General features: G+C 37.2%; 1 protein-coding gene across 1 annotated transcript in view; it reads left to right on the top strand.

Annotated features, from left to right (window-relative positions):
• GUCY1A2 (guanylate cyclase 1 soluble subunit alpha 2) overlaps positions 1 to 24,426 on the top strand; it is a 335,946-nt gene that overhangs the window by 36,256 nt on the left and 275,264 nt on the right. Inside the window, exon 3 of the mRNA XM_050758693.1 lies at positions 3,402 to 3,523. Coding sequence (XP_050614650.1) covers positions 3,402 to 3,523 — 122 coding nt within the window. The remainder of the gene's footprint in view (positions 1 to 3,401; positions 3,524 to 24,426) is intronic.

The raw sequence follows: 24,426 nt of genomic DNA, 5'->3' as shown, positions 1-24,426 counted from the left end.
AATCTTGGGAAGATTACTTAAAATCCCTGAGCCTCAGTTTTCTCATTTTAAAAATGGGAATAATAACAGTGTTGTGGTGAAGTTTAAATGAAATCTTAATGATAATAATGTATGAAGTCACATAATTACATAAAGTAGTTAGCATAGTACCTGGTACATAAAGATAATCAATAAATGAATTGAATTATTATTACTACTATTAGTAAATGACTCTTTTGCAATTCAACTTTTGTTGATTATCTTCAGTTTATCCTCCTGCTGCAATCTTTTCCTGTCTTTGTTGGGACTTTTAAAGTTTAGAATCTGTTGTTTAGCATCCGGAGCTGAAGATGCACAGTTTGTGTTCTAGCAACAGTTTTCTTCTTAAAGAGAACACTTTTTTGTTGATTTTTTTTTCTTTTTTTGACTGAAATTTCTGTCTCTAGAGGGCTTGACTCAATTGCTGTCACTCATATTTGTACTACATGACTCCTACTGGTCTATGGCTCACAAAAATTGATTGCCATGGCAGTGTAGATGAAGCACAGATTTCTTCAGTAAACTGCTGTGGGAGATGTGATAATCTTTCTGAGATACAGTGTTCACTCACTATATATTTTAAACAATAAAGAATAAAGAAATGTGTATTCAGAACCATGCCACTAATTTTATTCTTTTTTTTTTTTTGGCCAGAATAAGCATTGTTGTGTTAATATCATGGGTAGGACTATTGCCAAACTCATATTAGTCTGGGATAGCAATTCTTATAGTGATCTAAAATTAAATTGTATTGCTCCAAGTATTAATGTGAGCCCTATGTTTGTTTTATACAGCCAACCTGTTCTCTTTTTCTTTTGACAATTGAGGAGAAATTAAGCCAGAATAATTTCAGTAGAACACTAGAAGTGAAATTAAGAGTGGGTGAATTCTGATTATTCTGGGAAACAAACTTCAAGGATATTACTTAAGCTATCATGATCAGATTTTGTGGCTTAAATTATTTTATCTAAAAATGATCTAGCTTCTTTTTCATATATTTACATAGAAAAACTGTATCTTTTTGAACATAAATTAGACAAAAGCTAATATCTATTGGTTGCTTACTGTGTTGGAGGAGATATGCTGGGCACGTTCCATCTTTTATTTAATCCTAAACATATTGCATAAGAGTACTGTATTAAGCACATTTTACAGTTGAGGAAATTGAGGCTGAGAGAAAGAAATACTTTTTTAAGGTCATTCTGATAAAAATGGTGGAGGTTGAATTAAAAATAACCCTGTGGTTGCCTGTGTTTAACATCTGTGCTCCCTGTTCCACCTCTTGAGTGACTCCTGCATTCTGGAAACTGTGGTAGGCATTTTGCCTAACTGGTTCATTGGAGTCTGATCTCAATGAGGTATACAGACATGAAACCATTTTATTTTTCCCTCCACTCACATCAAACATGCTAGGATACATCCCCTTCGATATTAGCTTAGACAGATTGCTCTGTTTTCTAAGTACTTCCAAGAATTATGAAGTTCACTCCAGGCCAATTTAAATCTTTACTCTCATATCCAATCTGACTCTAATGTTCCTTTCCCTGTCTGGGTCAGGCCTTGGCCTTAGAGACTTGCAATGCAGGACAGAGTGTATGATGTGGGTTTTCACTCCTCTTCTCCAGGCCATTCCTTTCTGGGTCCCTTTCTCTTCTGATGTATTGGTTGAAGCATGAATGAAATGGAAAATGGCAGAAGCCTTTTAAAATTCGCTGGGGTTGTAGCAGTCCTTTCTTGGCTGTGATGCCCTCACTAGGGTGCATATATGAGTTCTGCCCTGACTGCTTCGGATGCCACAGCTCCCGCACCTGAGGACTTCACTCTCTTGGTCTTGCTAGTGGGAGCCCTGTCCCTGGCTGGTAACCTCTAGATTGGAAGAGCACCATGACAACCAGACAACTCAAGCTTGCCTCTCTCTTCCCTAACCCATGAGAAACTCACATATTTGCCCTGCCAAATGGTGGGCCTTTAGGTTGCTCCCAATTTTTCCTCGATTTCTTTTCCTTGTTAATGACTCTCTCCTGAGTCTTCTTCCTTTTGTCAGTCAGACATGGGAGTATGATCAGGAAATCCACTGTCTCTGCAGACGTTCACTGGGGAATGAGATGGGAGATCCCCAATCTCTACCAGCTATGGACCCCCCTCACCAACTGGATGTCTGCAGGGAACACTCCCCTTCTCTCCTGTTCTAGGAGGGGAGGGGGGGGAGCACAATAACACTCTCTTCCTAGGCCAACTCCTGACTCTTCTGAAGATTTTATTTTGAAGTCTTTCTATTCCTTTGCTTCTGTAAGCTGGTGGTAGGGTGACAGGGGCAGTGGCTATTTAGTCTCCTCTGAAGTCCTGAAGAAGAGCTCTGGTCTTCTTGGCTACCCCTTTAGAATGTGGGAGGATTTGGCCTTTAATGTCCTCAGCTTATTTTGTCTTAGCTCTCATTCAGAGGCAACTCAAAAAGTCCCAGTCAATATCCAGTTACACGGACATTGTGTTATTTAGTCCTCACAAGAACTCTAGGAGGTACTTCCATTTTATGGGAGAGGAAAGTTAGACTAACAGAGATTAGGTTACTTGCCCAAGATCTCACAGATAGAAAATGGTAAGACCATGACTCAAATTCTGCCAGGTGTATGCTGCTATCTTTTTTTTTTTTTTTTTTTTTTTTGAGGCAGAGTCTCGCTCTGTCACCCAGGCTGGAGTGCAGTGGCGTGATCTCGGCTCACTGCAAGCTCCACCTCCCAGGTTCACGCCATTCTCCTGCCTCAGCCTCCTGAGTAGCTGGGACTAGAGGTGCCTGCCACCACACTCGGCTAATTTTTTGTATTTTTAGTAGAGACAGGATTTCCACGTGTTAGCCAGGATAGTCTGTGGTCTCAATCTCCTGACCTCGTGATCAAACCTCCTCAGCCTCCCAAAATGCTGGGTTTACAGGCATGAGCCACTGCACCTGGCATATAGTGCTATCTTCTTGACTGTGATAAAGGTTATGGTGTGTTGACTTTCAACACTGTTGAATGCCAGGACACCAAATTAACATTGTTAACTTTTCCTTTTCTAGGCAGCTTCCTCATAGAAGCAGATCACTAGCCTTGATGACGTGCTTACAGAGTGATACATTAGCTATACAAAGCTGATATATTTTTCGTTCTCCTCAATTTTTTTCACACATAGCTTTCTCGTTAACAGTTGCCTTCAGTTCCAGGTCTACACTGCAAATGCTGATGTGAATGGTGGGTTACGCCAGAATTATGTCTCAAAGCTTCACTTATTTTAAAATGTGATTATGATGAAAGCATAGACTGCGTGTGCCTGTGCGTATGTATATGAGTTGCATTCGCAGATGCTTTCAAAAATTTCTCCTTATGCTAATTTTGTTTTCTTCTTAGTTACAGGGATGCAGAAAAGAATTTCCACAATATCTCTAACAGATGCTCCTATGCAGAACATTCCAACAAAGAAGAAATCGAAGATGTCTCAGGAATTCTTCAGTGTACTGCTAATATACTCGGTATATTAACTATATATTTATATGATTGAGAGAGAATGAAAGAGAGGGAATGTCAAGGTGGAAACGTTTCATGTTCTACCAAAGAGAGATTTGGAGAATATGGCAAGTTGAGACCCAGACCTTGTGAAGTGATGGGTGTTAACTCTCCTGAAGATGTTTGAGTGGAAATTGCTTGCATGCCACTTACTTAGAGATGGAAAAACATCAAAACAAAAATACTTAAATTCCAGGGAAACAATTTCAAATATTCACATGTGAATAGTATTAGCCTTGTATAATTCATATTTCTTTGGCCCTTATTCTCAGCTGAAGTTGTAGGATCTTCTTTTTTACTCTCAGTCATACTCTGTTATTTCTGGGAGGTCCTGGTTGGGGCAGAAGGGTGGCCCACAGGTACTCTTAACACTCTACAATCCAGCGTTCCTTTCTGTGGCCTTGTCAGTGAAGCAGGTCATCTACTGAGGTGTCTTTGCCCTACTTGGGGCTGGGGGAGTGTCTGTCTTAAAGGTATTTGGACTTATGGCAGAGGGGCTGTTTTTGGATGCTCCAATATGGCTAAAAGGTAGTGTGGTAGATTGCATCCAATCATACAGCCTTAAGCTACCATAACTGAGCTGTTCTACCATGCTACCTGAAGTTCTTGGTATGTGAGAGCTACCTTGTATTCCATGCAAAGCGTTCTAAAAGAAATATATATTTTTTCCTGATGTCTTACAGATGTTTCTAGTGAGAAATTTCTCTTTAAGTTCTTTTTAGAATCCTTTCTTCTTTATGACCCAGATAGGAATCCATGGGGTGCTGGAGGGTGCTAGTGGGGAATAACAAATCTTAGTGAGCGACTCCACACAGAATGCAGAATCTCTTTTGGGGTCAGGTGATGGAGAATAGGGCAAACTAGTTTGCATGTTCTTTCTTTTCCTTTGAAGTACTTTTCCCTGGAGACATCTGAGTTTCTCCTACAAACAATTTCCAGGTCACCCCAACCCAAGAGTCTATCAGATTTTTCTAAACATGCCTGACTTCTAGAGGTAGACTTCTTTTACATTCAAGCTGGGAATCCAGCCGCCAGTTGGCTACATTTTCATGCTAGGTAACTTTTGTAAACACAAAATCGAATAATAAGAAAATGTATCCTTTTTTGTGAGGGGAGGCATATAGATGTTAGTGGTTTGTCTAACATCTATAACACTATGCAGGACGGTGATGGGTAGTGAAAAGGAGGCCAAAGATTCATCACCTTAATCTTAGAACAACTGCAGGGATGTCACAATACCCAAGTAAATCTTATGATTGGAGAAAATCAGAGGTGAGATTAAAAGAGACATTACCTGAGAGTTTAAAGTTTTCTGATTTTATATTTTCAAGGACTTTCCTTTCAGTAACATCTATTTCTCTTAATGCATTGTGATTTCAAGGGGTGGGGTGATGATGCCACACTAAAAGGGATGTATCAGAATCTCAGTGAAGGGATGTTTAATATTTTGAGACGTTGCTTCTTAACCAGTTCCTAAGCATTTTCCTGATCCTTACATCTTTCTTCTTTATGCTCCCTAGTTTTAGAATCACTGAGTTAGAGGGAATAGGAGGTGTTCAAAGATAATGATTACACTGGGGTGCTAAAGGTAGTTGGACTGTGGCTTGTAAATGAGTGTGCAGAATTTTCACAGAAAGAAACCCTGGGTCAAACAATTTGAAATGGTGACCACCAGGGGACACCGCTGGCCCAGCACAGTTTAGTTGCCCTTCAAAAGTTGCCCTGAGATGCTGAATAAGTCGTGAGTGAGAAGTCAGCAGGCAATGTGCTGCCTGATGACATTAGGGTAAGTGAAGTGTTTATAACTTAGAAGGTGATTGTGTAACACGGTTTAGATTTCCATGAATACTAATTTTTTTTTTTTTTTTTTAACCAAAGAGATACTAGGTCTGATTATTTTCTTCCTTTAAGTAATGATAGGTTGTTCTCAAGATTTAAAGCAAAATCTTGTAAAGTTTAAATTTCTGGAGATTAACATTTAATGCCTGCCACCTGCCAACCAGATGCTGGCACAGATGATTATGTGCCTAAGAGGTAGCTGTTCTCTTTGAATAATGTATTTTAAGAATCTTGATATATTGATGCTCTGAGGACAGCTTTAGTGGTCATATTCAGTAAAAGCTTTGTTTTTAACAAGTCACGGAGCTATGATTAATCTTGGCTTGCTTAGATTTTATCTTTTTTTAAAGTTGTGTTTAAATTCTCTTGTGTAATCATATATGAGAATGAAAGAATTGGTTAGCTTACTGGACAGAAAAGCATCACATAAAAAAATTATTTTTTGGGAGGGTGTTGGGGGGTGGCACAGGAAAATAGCATTTCAACCAAGTTAAGAACAATTTTGATGCCTGGGAACCTTTCTTTTGGATGGCAGAAGGCAATGTTCCAACTCCATGGTTTATATTGATCATCTTTGGGGAGTGTGATTAGAATATTGGTGGTTTATTCACTTATTTGTATGTTATTTATACTTCATCATCAAAAAAGACTTGAAGTCATAGATCACAAAATATGATCATAGTAGCAATTTTTCTCCTTCCAAAATGATCATTTCTACCTACTTAGTATAAACAACTCCTCTAGAAAGTTTGGTCATTTACTGGCTCTTCAGGTTGAAGTTTGCATTTAGAGGGTGACATGGAATAAAAACGAGGACCTGAAGAGAAGGAGAAAGTGAGTTGGAGAACACCTGTTACGCCTCTGTCACGCATTTGTTCTCACCTCTTCCATGGGACTCCCTGGGAGTGCCTGTTGTGCCCTACAGGGTGGTTCATGTCTCTGGAGTAACGGGAAAGAACTGCTTTCAGATATCAAAATGTTTGCTCTCTGTTTCCCTTTTGTTGGCTTAGAAACTGGTTGTTTCTATTTTCTGTCTCATCATTTACAAATTACGGATATTGATTATGGTCTGTTTCTTGCCATCTCTTCACCACATTTTGGTGCTTTGGCAATTGCTGTGATAATGGAGGCTGGGCCCTTGAAACTCTGGCCATGCAAAGAAACATAGTAGACAATGCCCTCCCTGCTGGAGGACTTCAGATTTAAGTTTATTGCTTTATTTGGTACGTAATATCTTTTGCATACCAAAATGATCTAATTTTAGTTGTCCAAAAAATAGAAAATCTTTTCTAGCCCTCATCTGCAAAGCCTATTTTTAGCTCAAATTAAATAGTAGAAATGTGTTTATGTTCTGTGAGGCAACATTAGTATCTTCTTGGAAATTGTAATGGTTGAATGAAGCATGTATTAAAGCATGTGTACCATGTTTTGTGCTGAAATGTTGCTACTTGTTCCTATGTGTTACATAGTGTTATAGGCAGGGAGACAAAGTGAGTAGGAGAGTTAAGGGAGAAGAATGATAAATTGCATAGTCTCCTTTGTCATAATAAGTTAAATATAAATGAGGTTATGACTATTGCAGTTTTAACAAGTTCTAATACTATTAAGGGTGTTGTGGGTGTTTCAGTTTTTGTAGAGCTTTAAGAGCTACAAGAGGAGGGAGGAAAAAGACTTCCCACAGTAGTTTAGAGAACAAATAGAAATGAGAGCTCTGGGTTAATTCATTTACTGAAGAGTTATAGCATATAAAGGTTTGCAGGTTTAGGAAGCATCAGTTATTTGCTAAGTATTGCTCAAAGTATAATTTTATACTGCCCTTGCGAAGTGCATTTCCTCTCAAAATAGGAAGTGCATAGTTCTGAAAAGTATTCATTAATGTTTTCTTTGTTTTAAAGGTCTCTCTCTGTCAGAGCGTTGCTTTATCTTCTCTAGAAACGTAACACATTTAATTCAGAATGGTAGCAATGTTATCATGGGATTATTTTGTTGGGAGAGGGCCAGTAAGGAGGATAGAGGGAAAGACCTTTGGGGCTTATTCCACACAATATTTTCTTAGTGTCAGGGATCCTGAAATACTATGAAATCATTTATAAGATGCCACTGATTCCACAATCTTTAGCTGGTATGGAACTCTGTTTTTTTGTAAGTAATAATTTTTTGCTTATATGCCAACTTGTGCATACTATTTTGTTTCACTGTGATTTGGAATGTGTATTTAGGAGCCTTTTAATTGGTCATAAAATTGTGAAGAATTAGGTTAGGGTTAAGACTAACTTGGGGATTTTCTGGGAATAACTCTTAATAATATAATTGTTTAGCAGATTAGAATATGTTTAACATATTTATTATCTTGGAGAACTAGTTAGTGTAGTAACAACTTACCATATTTATTGGTGAATTAATATTAATAGCAATAAATAACTTCTGCCAATATAGTTCTTGTTACTATAACTTGGTAATTGATCAATTTCCTCTTTCATTAAAGTAAATATTTTCAGTATTTTACTAAAATGAATTGGAATTAAGGTGGTTGGAGGGGAAGTAACTTAATAATGTTACTATAATGTAGTGACTTAGAGCAAGACTGGAGCCAGACTACTTGGGTTGAAAATTCATCTCAGCTACTTACTACCTGTACGAATTGGAATGATTGACTTCATCTTTCCTTACCTCATATTTCTCATTTGGAAAATGGAGATAATATAATTGCATACTTCCTAGAGTTGCTAAGACGATTAAATGAGTTAATTTATATTAAGTACATACTTAGAACAGCATGGTATATAACAAACAAATGGAATGTAAATGTTTGCTTTTATTATTATTGAGTATTCCCCAAATAATGTTTGCATCAGACGCATGAGGTTTGCTTACTTGTTTAGGTGAGGAAAAACATACTTTGCAAGGTTAACTAACTTGTTGATGTCTTTGGTCAGAGTTAACAAGCCACAGAGGCAGAATTTAAATTCATTTCAGTCTGATTCCAAACCTCATGTTCTTCTCACTACTTTGTGCTGCCTTCCAGAGTTGTTGACTGTGTCATCACTCCTCTGATGCTAATTACACACCATCTTTCCGGTTCTCTGAATTCTTAGACTCGTCATGATGTCACATTTTGCTTAGTGCATTGCTCTTTCCAGTGTACTTGGGATAGTTGCTTGTATGAGACAAACTTCTTGTCAGCATTGAGGAAAGTGCAGTTTCATTGCAATTTGGATCATTGCAGTTTAGAAACTAGGATTATTCTTTAAATTTTAGGTGTTGAAAATGCACCAAGGGTGTTGGTGTTTCCCATCACAACACAAACATGCTTTCTTAGCTATGCTATAGTAAACACTGTGCCAGTTTTTGTGCTCAGATTTCAAGCTGATCTTGCTACGTAGCTGGCCTCATATGTTAGACATCATTAGTCCAGCACAAAACCTGCAAAAAGACTGTGTTTCTGATGTTGCTGATTTCTTTTAATGGAAAAGTTTAAGAATTTTATCATAGAATCTTATTAAACAATTTCTAAAGGAGACTTTAGGTAGTGGATCTGTGTAAATTAGAGAAAACTTCTGTTTTCTGCTCTCTGCTCTCTGCTTATATACTTTCTCTGAAATAATTAGATATAGTAGGTAGTCCTGAGAAAGAATGAGACCATTGTGTATGGACACTGCTTCCTATATGTGTAGGATAAACACTAAAATAAAAACATATCCTTAAGTTATACAAGTCAGTTTTAGAAGTTATAAGGATATTGAGTATGTAGCCTTTTCACTGGCTTCTTTTGTTTAGAAGTGTGAATTTAAGATTAATCCATATCTTTGGCAGAGAGCAAATTCCTTTCCCCCAACTCCCCTGAAAAAATACTCCATTTAACATGTACCACAGTCTGCTTAGCCATTCATTGATTGAAGGATGCCTTGGTTCCTTCCATTTTTGGTTATTGGGTATTGAGTAGGAATGTGCCATGGTTTCCCTCTTCTCCTAGATATTTTTTGTCTTTTAGGAACATTTTCTTCTGAATCTTTTGACAGACTATTCTCCGTTTGTCATGTTAAATTTCTCCAGACATAGCTTTTCTTTTTTGCTGGAAAATCATGGCAGTCCTTTTTGTTAATTTTAAATTTTTGTTTCTGTGTCTCTAAAGCATTGTTTCGCTGTCACTAGCAGCTTTCGGTCTAGCACTTCTTCTTTGTGTGAGGAGAGGACAACCCCTCACATTCCTAAATTCTTCAGGTTGTCTTTTGTTCTCTTTTATGAACTCTTCAGTAGGGTGGTGTTTATTTTTCCTTTCTCTTTAAGTTTTTTAAAATAAAGTTTTAATATAGTTTTAGATTTATAAAAAAAACTGTGAAGATAGCACAGAAAGTTCTAATATATCCCACACCCATTTTCCCCATTTGACATCATACATTAATATGGTACTTTGGTCCCAATTTATAAAACAATATTGATATGTTATTGTTAACAAAATTCCATGCTTTGTTTCAATATCCTTAGTTTTTAACCTTTTCTCTTCCACGATTTCATTCCAGATACCACATTACATTTAGTTGACTTATCTCCGTAGCTTCTCTTATCTGTGACAGTTTCTCAGACTTTCCTTGTTTTTGATGACCTTGACAGTTTTGAAGCATACAGTCAAATCTTTTGTTTGTTTCGTGTTTACTTTGGTATGTGCCCATATGCCCATCATCGGCTTGGCATATGCCCATATTGTGTGTGTCTGTGTGTGCATAGTGTGTTTTGAGTACTTCCTTACTTTCCAGCACTATAAGATGTTCCAGACTCATCTTTCATACTTCCTGCCCCAGTCTAGAATCAGCCATTTCTCTCAGGAGCCCCGATACCTTTTATTGGAGAATGGTATTAGAAACCATGACCTGGGCACTGGTTGTACTCATTGCTATTGGGGCGTTTTGCTTCTATGCCCTCTCAGCCGACAGAGCAAAAGAATATATATGTGTATACTAACTCATATATATATATATGCCTATCTATAAACATTTTATATGTATTCATCATATGCTAAATTGAGTGCGTACTGATGTCTCCAACTTTACTCCATTACCATATGGATCCTTCTAACCTTTCCCCTTTGCTTGTCTATATCCTCCTTTCTAACAAGGAGAAACCTGACTCCCTTTAGCCATCCATTTACTGAATTCTTCAATTCCAGTGTATGTTTATAGTTGTTTCAGAATTGTTAACACAAGCTCCCAGGGGAAACAATTTTATCAACTAGAATACAGTGCCTATGGGCAGTTTGAGAGTATGTAGTTATGTATAAAGTTTTATAGTGTCCAGTGGTTTCCAGGGTTACTTAGATAAGCACCATTCTACCCCACCACTTCCAGTGAGATTTTTTTTTCATATATTTATAATACAGCTAGATTCTTTCATTATAGTCTTCCATCCTGTGATACTTTGACCTCCTAAACACACATGCAGACACACACACACAGAGACACATTTAAATTTGTATACAGTAAGTTTAGCTCTTCTGCTGTAAAGTTCTATGGGTATTGAAAAATGCATAATATCATATATCTACCTTTATAACGTCATACCAAATACTTTCACTCTTCTAAAAAAAAATCCCCTGTTTCACTTGTTCAACCGCATGTCACCTCCAAATCCCTGGCAAGTACTGATCTGTTTGCCATGCTATAGTTTTGCCTTTACCAGAATGTCATGTAAATGTAATCATATAGTATGTAGCCTTTTCACTGGCTCCTTTTGTTTAGAAGTGTGAATTTAAGATTAATCCATGTCTTTGGCAGAGAGCTCATTCCTTTCCCCCCACCCCCCATCCCCGCAAAAATATTCCATTTAACATGTACCACAGTTTGCTTATCCATTCATTGATTGAAGGATACCTTGGTTCCTTCCATGCTTGGTTATTATGAATTAACTGCTATAAAACATTCAATTGCAAGTTTTTGTGTAGACTACATTTTCAAATCAGTTAGGTAAATACTTAGGAGTGCAATTGTTGAACTGTGTTTAACCTTGTAAGAAACTGCCAAAGTGTCTTACAAAGTGGCTGCGCCATTTGCCTTCCCCAAAGCAATAAATGATACTTCCTATTGCTCTTCATCTTTTCCAGAAATTGGTATTTTCCGTGTTTTAGATTTTAGCTATTCTAATACATGTGCCTTCCTCCTTGAAATTTTAATAAACAAAAGCAGCACCTGTTATCTCTTTACAATTTCTGCATGTACCAACTGTAATTAAGAATTTCGTTTTCTGGTTTTGTCATTCTAAATACTTTTCCTGATATTATGACTGAATTTAGAAACTGCTTAAAAATTTATTAGTGATAGCAGTGATTGCCCATGATACTACTGTAATAGGTAGACTCTTTCCCTTTGGCTTAGTAACAGTAAGTTCCTGGAATGGAGTTATTCAGCATTTATTCACTGGGAAATATTTTAGGAATTTCAGTGTAACTTTGAGGTGCTATAACCAACAGGGTCCCATTTGTTGAAGATGTTGAAATATAAGATGTTCACAAATGGTCTTTGTTAATATCGACATGCTCTCCTAACCCCCAGCTTGCCTGAGTTAAGATTCCTTTCAACACTATCAACAGCCAGTGAGTCAAACTCACTTAACTAAAGCTCCTTTACTCAATACATTCTCATAACAAAATTCTCAAATTTCTTAGAAACTCTTCTATTTTTGTTTTCTTAAAGATGGTATTACTGCCATTTAAAACCTGCAAAACTTCTTAGTTGGATAAAACAAAACAGAACAAAAACACTTATCTCTGACTGGGAGCAGAAGAAATGGAAGCACAGCCAGGTCAGGCTGCTTGCATGGGGTCACACCATTAGCCTGTGGGGAGGGCAGTGTTTGAACTATGAGGCTGTGATGGTAGAGCCTGCTACATTACTTATTGACCCCTCCACTGCTTCTGTTACCAAACAGTGATTGTTATTATTGCTTTTTCTCTGAGTTAGAAGGAAGATTATTCTTCCCTTACCATGTGAGAAACATGATTGTGGACCTGTAATCATTTCATATGTCAAACTCATAGCTTATTTTGTTGCCATCTCATGGAGCAGATTTATAGTGACTTGTCACTTTTGCTTTTTGAAATACTGTTTTTTGTCTTTATTTCTTTTAGTCTTTTAGCTCAAGTGAGCATATCACCTTCCTTTCTCCCCCAACCCTTTTCTTTTGTGTTATATGACTTTTGTTAATTAAATGAATTATTTCCTATGCATGAAGCTGATGTTTTTGTCCATAGTGTTTTTGTTCTGTTTTCATTGTTCTCTGATGCATAACTCTAACTTTGACTCAACTACAAATGTTAATAACTTTGTTTTAATTCTTGTGACAGTTAATGAAAATTTAAGTAAAATTAGAGTTAAATTCAAACATCCTGGGTTCTATGCTAGATAAGTTGTCATTCTTCTTAGTCTTGAGTTTAGTTCTTCAGTCAATTTTAAGTGCTTTTGACAGCATTTCTATTGTAATTTATTTAAATTAATCCGGTGAGTAGAGTTTTATGTGTCACAATAAAGATGTTATACAAATCAAGATTTTTATATATGGTAAATTCCCCTTATTATCCCACTGTTAGTCCCATTTTTCAAAAGCAAAAATATTAGTCTCTTAATTTCTTTGAGTCTGCTCAGTTAAAGATTTCCATATGTTAAATTTTCCATGAGGGGGGCTATGGACTGTTATGTATTGTGGGTGATTTTTATAGGTGTTTCGGAGTGCTCTTTTCCCATTTCTGATACTCATAGTAGTACCTAGTAAAAGTGACACCTCCTTCAAATCTAATAAGTTTGAGACCAAACTTCCAATTCCTGGTCTGTTGTGGTTTTTTTCTATATTTCCACAAAGTCTGACCTTAACCTTGAGAAATGGTAATTTTCCAATATGAAGAAAGAAGTTGTAGATTTTGGAAGTACTTGTCAGAATTTTCCACTGTGTTATAAATGAATTTTATTTTAGCCTTTGTGGGCAGCTTATACACTGTTATGTACCAGTGTCATAGTCTAGGATCAGGTGGGGTAGAGAGATTGTTGGGCGGTAGGGAATGGTATGGGATGTGAGGACTGGACTTCACTTCCCCGGTAGAAAAGGACAGTTAGAAGAACCAGTGTAGGTCCCCACAGAAGACATGACTCATTGATGGAATGGAGGGAGAACCTCCAGTTGGTGACAGGCATGAAAAGAAACAGTACAGCATATATATAGGAGTCAACTAAACAAGAAACACATGTGATTTTCATAAACAAGGATACTGAAGTAATTCCTGACTCCTACATAATGGTCAGGATTGAACATTGTCCAGAGCCAGATAAGTAAAAGAGGAAAAACCAGCTCTGAAAATATCAATTTTAATTTTGAGATTTATACATTTATGCTTTTGTTCTTCCTAGGGAAATATGATTGCATTATTGATTTGAATCCTAATCCCAAAAGTACTTATGTATATGTTAGACTCTAGATCAGTGGACCTTATGTTCCACAAGTGATTGTACAGTAGGATCATCAAGAGACATTAATAAATACAAGAGGTCTATAGGCATTATACTCAGATATTCTGATTTATCATATCTAGGGCAGAGACCTGAACTTTGTATTTTAAAAATATATTCTCTACATAATTTTAGTATGCACCCATGACTTTTAACAATTTAACTCCAAGTCTAATCCTGCTCTTGGGCAAGGATGCTTAAGAAACTGTAGTCAATTCTTAGGACATTTGATACCAAGTCTCCCCTGCTGTTAGTTGGTACTCTAAAATCCTGTGTTTCACTTTCTGTCTTATTTCTGAAAGTGGGTTGTTGCCTTGTATTCCACCCAATTCTTTTGACTTATTCCTACTTCTCTTCAGGACTTCAGTTCTATTTCTGAATCCCACACAGGAACTGGGGCTCTGCTTTCATTCATTGCTTTTTGTCTTCCAGATACAGGCTTAATGCCTCTTGCTAGATGCTCTGTATTTATCTTTTGCTAGATGCTCTGTATTTATCCCTCCCTCCCTCCCTCCCTCATTCCTTTCCTTCCTTCCTTCTTTCCTTCCTTCCTTCCATCTTTCCTCCCTTCCTCCCTTCCTTCCTTCCTTCCTTCCTTCCTTCCTTCCTTCCTTCCTTCCTTCCTTCCTTCCTTCCTTCCTTCCTTCCTTCCTCCCTTCCTACCTTCCTCCCTTCCTCCCTTCCTCCCTTCCTCCCTTCCTCCCTTCCTCCCTTCCTCCCTTCCTCCCTTCCTCCCTTTTGCCGTTTCTGTATCTCTTTGCCAAATCTCCTTCATGCTGATAACTGCTGGCTTAGATTACCGGCTTAGACTGCCATCATTTGCGTCACACAATTAGAATATCATATTTTTTTCTGATTTTCTCCTGTTTATGTATAAGTGGGCATACCTCGTTCTGGATAAATCCCTCCCTTTATTCATCCCATGTCATTAATTCCACAATGACATGCAATAGGCTTTTGTTCAAACTAATGTCAGAAATAGTGGATCATGCATAGTTTTCATAAAATGCCTGGTTACTGCTAGATTTTTTTTTACTTAAGAGCTTTAGATGACACTTTCCTGTCCACTATTACTATCATTAGGACCAGAAATCCTATTAATTCCCAGAGGACAGTCTTACCCTAGGGGGAAAATAAAGTGGGCAATATAATTTGTTGCTGCAATAGGAAAGGAAAGTTTATACTTGTCTGTGAGCTTTCATAAAGCACAGAGTCATTTTAGGATCTTTATGAAGAAGATATCAAGAGGGATTTCAGCCAGAGAACAAACAGAACAGTGACAAATGATCCTGACTCTTGGGAGTTACTCCACTGAGTGATTAGTGCCAAGGAAAACTTTGACTAAAAATACCCAATTGCCATAATTTTTCTACTTTTCATTCTCTTTCTTCTGGTTCTGTGCACTTCCCCACAACATTTTATGAGACTTCATTCACCTCTTCATTCAATTCTAGCACTTCAGACTGTTTTTCATTAACCTCTTTTTTTGTTTGTTTCTATAACCTTTCTATTTTCATTATTCTTAATCTCAATCTTACATTTTAATAAAAAGCAACAATTAAAATCTGCCAAACGTAAGTTTACTTCTCTTAATTTGTCATTACATTTTTGCTTTAGTGCTATATTTAAGCTTAATATTCTAGTTGACAAATTTGGTAGTCAAACAACTCTAACTTACTGCAAATCTGCACAACTTCTTTAATTCAGGGCTCTAAATGATCACGGGTTTCAGCTGGACTAGTATATTGTTATATTAACTGCAGGAAAAGATCGATTAATCCAGAGAAGTCTGTATGTAATATTGTAGAGGAAATGTTTGCCCTATTAAAGGAATAGTTTTTAAATACTTTGTTCTATCAATATAAATATTTATTGAATATTTCGTATTTCTGGGTACTGTCCTAGGTACTGGTGATTATCAGGGAGAAAACAGCAAGTGGGGAGGCAGGCAGTAAAAAACTACAGACAAGTAACAAGTACAAAAACAGAGTGATGCATGCTGTGAAGAAAAATAAGTCAATGGGGCCGGGCATGGTGGCTCATGCCTGTAATCCCAGCACTTTGGGAGGCCAAGGCAGGTAGATCACCTGAGGTCAGGAGTTCGAGACCAGCCTGGCCAACATGGTGATAACCCCATCTCTACTAAAAATATAAAAACTTGCCAGGGGTGGTGGGCGCTTGTAATCCCAGCTACTCAAGAGGCTGAGAGAGGAGAATTGCTTGAATCCAGGAGACAAAGGTTGCAGTGAGCTGACATGGTGTGTCACTGCACTCTAGCCTCGGTGACAAAGTGAGACTCCATCTCACAGAAAAAAAGAAAAGAAAAGAAAAATAAGACAATGGAATGTAAAAGAGTGAGAAGGGCTTAAGTAATATGTTAATGATAATATTCTTAAATCCATTTAAGCAACTTATAGGATTTCTATATGACTGTAGTATTTGTGCTGTTTCACTGATATTTCTGGATTTAGAGCTCCAGAAATGAACTGTCTTTTTTGTTTTTAAACATTCACTTTAATATGGAGGAGGCTGAGATTGATGAAAGTTCTGGTTTCTCCACTGATGTCTGAGTAGCATTTGCTACTCTGGATCTATTTAAGAAGAATGAAAGGAGGCAGTGAGGCTGTAGCATTGTATTTTGGGCTAGACAAAGTCCCAGCTGGTGTTCGTCATTCCACCAGTGTGTTTTGAATACCTCCATGTGCCAGGCCTGTGCTGGCCATGAAGATCTGAGAGTGAGTAAGGCAGATGTCATCTCTGCTCTCCTGGCTCTATTAGCATAGAAGCTAATGGGAAGGAGGCCACATGGCAGGAGGTCTAAAACTTCTCTACTCAGTGGACAGAATGCAAGGCTGCTTGAGTGTGACCACTAGAAGAGAGCCATCCCAAGAGAAGTGGAAGTAAAATCCACAAATCAAATGCATACTTAAGCTTTCTCTTGCTGTTGTTTTCTTTTTCTCCATATACATATACACACACATACACATATATGCCTGTATACATAAGTACATACACATACATATATGCTTTACTATTTATATATGCTTTACTATTATGTATAAATTATATATGCTTTACTGTTATAAGGACCTTTCATGTATATTATTTTGTACCTTGCTAAATTCTATAATTAGGTATTATTATTTCCATTTTACAGATGAAGTAATTAGACCCAGAGTCTAAGTGCTTTACTCCAAATCGCTTAGCCAACAAATGCTTGCAGCTAGATTTCAATATAGCTTTTTGAACTACAGGAAAGGAGTACAGCTCTTTTTACCATGTTGCATTTTTCTGTGTTTCCAAAAATAAGTGGTAATTGTGACACATCTTCCATTAAAAGAACCACCTCTGTTTCCTAAGGAAAAAAAAAAAAAAATCCTGTGTGTATGTATTAGTATATACTGCTACATGGTACTGTATGTTATTTTGGCCAACTCCCTGAATTAAAAAATATTTCATAAATACCTTTTGCCAATGATTATTCTGTGTCTGTGCTGCCAGAGTGAGCACTGACAATATTTATTCTGGCTATGAAGGTATTTTTCTGACTCCAAATGAGAGATAGAAAAAAAGATCTAGAGAGCAAGGGTTTTGAGCTGATAAAAATAGAAGGAACCCACTTATACTTCTATTAATGCACACTTCATGATGTGCTTCCTAATTGTTTACATGTCTTCCTCTTTGACTTGAATGTAGGTACCTAGTGGTCAGGTGCTCTATTTAACTCTTTGTAACCACAGCAGGAAGGCCAGAGGCCCTGGAGGGGTTGCTGTCCAAGGATTATTGTTTGAAAGACAAAGAATGAGGAGTGTTCTTGAGGAAAGGAAACTAAAGACACAAGAAAAACAAATGCAAAGTATGATCCTGTACTGAATCTTGGACTAGAAAATAATAGAACTGTAAGCTGTATCAGTGGGACAATGAGCAAAATTTGAACATAGATTGTGGGTTAGAAGATAGCATAGTGTCAAAGTGTACATTTTATACAAGGAAGTATTAGGGATGAAGGGGCATCATGTCTGCTATCTACTCTGAAATGGAGTGTGTGTGTGTGTGTGTGTGTGTGTGTGTGTAGCGAGAGAGAAGGGGAAATGAGAGTGAATAAGAAAGCAAATGGGGCAAATTGTTCACAAATGGTGAAACTTGAGATGAGTATGATAATTTTTGTACTATTCTTGCAACTTTTCTCTAAGTTTAAACTTATATCAAAATAAATATTTCCAAAAAGGATTGAATAAAGTTAAAATAGATTATAAGTCCAAAGGAACTTTGTTTTCATTGGGTTGTATCCCCAATTAAAAACAAACAAACAGACAACACCACAAAACTAACTAAAATAACAAACATAAGTGAGTTTAAGAGTTTGCGGCCTGTTTTTACGCTAGTATAAAATTCCTAGTATCACCTATGAATGCATCAAATTCTATGTAACTAGTGTCCAGATTGGAGCCTATCTGTGGAGTTTATTTTCCTTAAGTTTTGTTTTCTGTCTCCCCTATAACGTGATTTGGTGATATGGAGATTAAAGATGAAATTGGAATAGTGTCTGAACACACTCTGTTTATCTAATATCGCAGGGCAATTGATACCAGAATAGGTGATTGGTTCCTGTATGTTCCAGAACATTTCATTTCATTTCTTCTACACAGAGGAATATTGCTCAAGAATAAAATCACATTTTCAAAGAATAAAAGTAAAAATAAAACTGCTGACTACTTCTATTGCTTAAGGTACTGATTTTCATGGTACTATATTGAGTGACATCTATACATGGACATGTAGCTTTCTTCTTGGCATCCCTTTATTATTATCTTGTGATAATTTTGGACTTCCAAAATACTTTCCTTGAATTCAGAAGCCTCATCAATCATTGACATATTCTTCTCTGTAGACTCTGAGTTTTTGATTGCTTCCCTGACATTTTAAATAGCCAGTATACATTATTTTTCATGGCCTGTCATCAGTCATTAGATAATATTGCAATGTGCTATTAAAGTATTTCTTTTTTATTTTATTTTATTTTATTTATTTATTTATTTTTTTTTTGAGACGGAGTCTCGCTCTGTCGCCCAGGCTGGAGTGCAGTGGCGTGATCTCAGGTCACTGCAAGCTCCACCTTCCAGGTTCACACCATTCTCCTGCCTCAGCCTCCCGAGTAGCTGGGACTACAGGCGCCCGCTACCTCGCCCGGCTAGTTTTTTGTATTTTTTTTTTAGTAGAGATGGGGTTTCACCGTGTTAGCCAGGATGGTCTCGATCTCCTGACCTTGTGATCCGCCCGTCTCGGCCTCCCAAAGTGCTGGGATTACAGGCTTGAGCCACCATGCCCAGCCGCTATTAAAGTATTTCTATATTTAGTAGCAGTACATTCTGTATCTCCATATAGCATTGTGTACAATTAGTTACATAGGATCTTCTTAAAGCAGGACATCACACTAAGTTGGTGTTAAGTGTTTACTGAACTAATAGGCGTGTAAAGTGAACTGTTTAGAAGACAATTTAGCTATATATGGTTAAAATTATTACCACTGCCTATTTTTTAAATTAATAACAGGTCAGGGCATAAGCACATGCTGGATGTTCATTTCCCCTTTTGTTGGAATAGACAAAAGATCAGTTTCAAAAATGGTGTTCACTTCAGATTATATATATGTGCATATATATAATTCCTTAAAACTTTAATTGTTGCATAGAAACACTGAGGCTTATATAAATTATTCTCACATTTTCAATTTATTTGAAATTAAAAATTTGAAGCAAACATATGCAGGACATAATCAGGTCTTCTGTCTATGTGATTTAACTCCCCTCACCTACTCCCACAATCCCTGCACACACTGATATACACACTTTCTTTCCTTTTTTTGTTTTTGAGATGGAGTCTCGCTCTGTGCAGTGTGCAGTGGCGTGATCTCAGCAGTGGCGTGATCTCAGCTCACTGCAACCTCCACCTCCCGGGTTCAAGTGATTCTCCTGCCTCAGCCTCCTGAGTAGCTGGAACTAGAGGTGCATGCCACCACGCCCAGCTAATTATTTGTATTTTTTTTTTTTTTTTTTTTTAAGTAGAGACGGGGTTTCACCATGTTAGCTAGGATGGTCTCGATCTCCTGACCTCGTGATCTGCCCATGGCTGGCCTTCCAAAGCGCTGGGATTATAGGCGTGAGCCACCACGCCCTGCCCCATATACACATTTTCATGCTGTCATGGACCTCATAGTCCTGATCCTTTGGGAACAAAATTTTAAACTAAATAATGGAATGAATCTAGTTCTGTTAATAGGAGGCAAAAGTTCAAGTAACAGTGGTATTCACTGACCATTGTTCCTGCTCTTACCTTAGTATAAATATTGGGAAAACAGGAGGGATTTGTGAGATGGAGTAAATCTTGGTATTTCCACATAGGAACTTGATTGTACTTAACTTTATTCTTATTTATCTAAGTCTTTTTTGGATAGTTCTGAGTAGTGAAACAGGGATGTTAGTAGTCAGCTTTACAGACAGCAGAATTGAAGTCTATAGTCCAGTTGTTTAAAATGAAGTTTGCCTACATGGGGAGATTTCAACTTAGAACAAGGTTACCATAGTCACAAGGCTGAAAAATTTCTCAAATATCTGTTTGACTTCTAGGGCACCAGGCCAACTGATTCACTGTTAGTGGGACAGTAAAAACAAACAAACTATGTAGACCTTTGACATTCTTCTGCAAGCTAGAAAGGAAATAGCAATAATATACTGGCAAGGTTAGGAATGGGCTGAGAAGAGAAAAGCCAGCTTGCTTCTTTAATTGTGACTCTTTTTTGAAGCACACTTAAGAAGCTCTTTGAAAGGAATGTGGCATCTTTCATCATGTGTGAATTCAAGATCTTATAGCTTTGTAATATCTTTTTCCTGCCAAATACTAGATTCAGTTGACCTTTTGGATGATGCGTTTTTGTTTGCTTTCAAATATTAAGAAAGATCTCTCATGTAACCTTCTGTTTTCTTTAGGAGTTAAATAGTGTTGAGGGAATGGTAAAAGTGTATTGGAAAAATAAAAGATCCACATTCAGACATTTTTGTTTTATATCTCTTTTGGCTCAGGCAGACCTAAGTCTACCTATTAAGCTATTTATAAGAATAAACTAAGTTTTCTTCCTCTTTCTGCTTGTGTGTTTAACATTCCTATGTGACATATTTTTCTTCCCTCTGCTTCCTAAGAAGTGGAGTGCCCTTCTTTGTTTATGACTCTGCAGTGGGGGCTGCTCTCCTTTGGGCATTTCAGGAGGGTGAGTGGCAGGACACTAGTTGGAATGAGCAAGGTGTGCTCACAATGCATTGAAGAGACTAGTCTGATCTGAGATGCGATTCTTGTTGGTGCATTATAAGAAATGAGAACAGGGAATGGTTCTTATGCTGTGTCTACAGGATATGCCAGTGTATCTCACGAGATATACTTTGTTCAACTTAACATCCTCCTTTCTTCCTCACTGTTCCCCAAATTTAAAGGTTTGGATTTTCACTAATATCTTCTAGTCTCTGGCACTCCTTTCCATGAAATTGTGGTATGTGTCCTGGTGAGATAATTAGAAACTTGGTTTGTTGTTATCTAGTTGACTCGGTGCTTGTGTTGGCTATTACTTTGTTCTTCCTTAACTCTTCCTTTTAGTCCCTTCTATGCTAGCTTCTGTAGAAAAGAGAATTTAACATACTCACGTGCACTACCGCTGCTACCACCACTGTCATTTTTGCTTTGGAATGGTGATGATTTAATAACTTAAAACCAAAGGCTTATCAGTATCCAGTCCATATTTTCTACATTATCTACATTTCCCCATTAACAAGCCCTCTTGAATTTAAATTAAAATGTAAAGCAACCTGAATATGCATTTATTCATTCAAATATCTATTCAACAAATATTTATTGCTCACTAGATGCTGGCATTGTGTAGGTACTGATTTACTCAGCCAAGTACAGTAGAGTGCTACACAAATTAATAACAGACTACTCTGTTTTCCTTTTCTTCTGGGCTTCTCAGGCATTCTATGCTGAGTCTTGGATCAAAGGCACAATAATACAGAAAATAATCTATTCTAATTCCTTAGTGTCCTGGGGATATATCTTACACTTGGACTTATGGCTTATAGTACTGTAATCTATAAATTCTTAACAATAGACTGAAATCCTTCATATCTTTATCTTAGTAATTACCCACACCTAAGATTTAAAAAAAATTAAAAACAAGAAAAAACATGAAATAACAGCTTAGTGCTGTTTACTGAATGCTCATATAAAGAGACAAAATATTGGCAACAACCAACAGTCCAACTATAAGGAAAGAGTCAATTAAAATATGATAGCTCTCCTTAGAAGAATTTTAAGCAGCCACTTAAATGAGAACTATGTGGAAATATTATGCTACAGCATGGGAAAATGTTTGTGATGTTGGAACAGCTCTAGTTCCCCGGGAAACAGACTCCGACATGGAGATCTGCACTCAGGAGGGCTCCTGGGCAGTGTGCTCAGGATCAGTAATCCCACCAGGCAAACTTCATTAGGTTTCAAGGCCTGAGAATGATCCTTTGTGGTTCTGAGCTCTGCCTTGTGGGTCATTCTCATGAAAGGTAGTAAGTACATGTTTGCAACTGAGGAGTTTTACCAGACTGTTTCCCTGTGAGAATGTAAAGAAAGTAGATAGGGCAGAGGGAAAAATTGAATTGCTATTGCAAAAGCCATCACAACAGAGGTCTCAGCTGCTGTCTTCAGAATTGCCCCTGACTGGGGCAAGAAGGAGGTATGTTTGTGTTATGACTCCCCACTTTCCAAACTGTCTTTGAAAGCAGGTTCCCTTGCGGAGGCAGGGGGATCTTGGGCCCGCAGCTCTCTTCAGCTGAAGGCACTGCCTAGAGTCAGACTCAGTTGAGAGCTGACAGCTACAAACACTCCCAGTATCTGTTAGAGATGACAGATTATACAAAAAAGAAGAATTTAAACATAAAGTGTTTGGGCACATCATGAATCCAAGTACATAAAATATGTGTGAATATGCCCAAAAACTGGAGGGGACACTGAAAAAATGAACATGGCTGTGTTACAAAAGAAAAGAGAATCCGTGAGAGCATAATCCTTTCACCAAATAAACAATGAAACCAAACAGATGATAGTTTCCTCTAAAATAATGAAAGAATTAATGTATATATTTTCCCTTCCTCACTCAATTTTAAAAGATGACCATTAAAAAATTTTTTTCAGGTCTCAGCCTTTCCCATGTGTTTTATTTGTGGAATATGTTAGGATGGGATAATGACACAATGACAGACATAGCTCAGTGTTCTGTGAGATCTACTTTCAGACTAACAAATATGAATAGTTGCTCTACTTGGCGTGCTTTTAATCTTTCCCAGGGTTGCCTCACCCATGATGCTAAAGAAGCAGTGCTTATGAGTTCAATAAGTACATGTACCATTGGTACTCATTTCCACGGCTCTAAATTTCTTCCTTTCTCAGCTTAACATTTTATATATATGCATGATCAAAATGGAATTGGGCATGAAGAATGTGAACAGCACAAGGCAAATAAATACAATACTGGAAAAACAGTTTGAAGTGTATATGCTAGTGAAGAAGAATAAACCTGAACATCTATTTCCCCAGGTTAGAGCACATATACACAAAAGACTGTAATCCTGGCATAAAAGCTTCTCATGTTAGCTCCCCTTATCTAAAATAGACTTCCTATTTCTCAACTGCTTTCTTATTTCCTTCCAAAGCATAACTCGTAAGATCCTTCCAAATCACACAGACTGTGTGTGTGTTTCCTAGTGTACCCTTTTTTTATATATATATATAAAAAACAGTTCTTTAAAGCTGCCTTTAATGTATTTTGAATTACTTCTTTGAAAAATATAAGATGAGAAGACAAAGGAGAACATGAGAAGTATTTTCAGGTACTTTAAAGGACTTCTGTGAGAAGAGGAGACAGATTTGTTCAAATCACTACCTAGTGATTCATTCTAATATATGAAGGTATATTAGAACTAGTGGACTAAAATTATAGAATAGTTTTTGCCCCACATGGAAGAAGGAAGGAATTGTATAGTTACTGGAGATACTCAGTTTTGGAAGAGCAAGCTTCCTGAGCTGCTCATCAGGGTGCTGTTTAAGTAGAGGCAAGATGACTATGTATGAGATCTGCTGTGTTTCGAGAGATTGGACTGGTTATCAGTCAAGTTCTCACGTACTTGATGGCTTCGTGAATCAATGTTATACCAAATGGTGTATTCACAAATTCTGCTTTAAACAAATACATACGTAATCATAAGATTTCATCTTCCAGAAGTATAGAAGCATTAGCATTGCTTGTGAATGCTGTAAAAATGCTGTGATGCTACTGTAATAGCTACAGTACGGAAACAGTAACATACTAATTTCTGTCACTCTTAACATCTAATTCTATTTGTCTAATGAAATACATTTTAGACCTTTGGCTAAGCACTTATTACCTAATTCAATAGCAAAATTTTTAAAAATTTCAGATTTCCATCAGTTTCGTTTCTTTACCACAACAC

This window comes from Macaca thibetana, chromosome 14 (assembly GCF_024542745.1).
Source record: "Macaca thibetana thibetana isolate TM-01 chromosome 14, ASM2454274v1, whole genome shotgun sequence".
Lineage (NCBI taxonomy): Eukaryota > Metazoa > Chordata > Mammalia > Primates > Cercopithecidae > Macaca > Macaca thibetana.
Note: the sequence above shows the minus strand (reverse complement) of the source record. Positions and strands in the feature narration are given on the sequence as shown.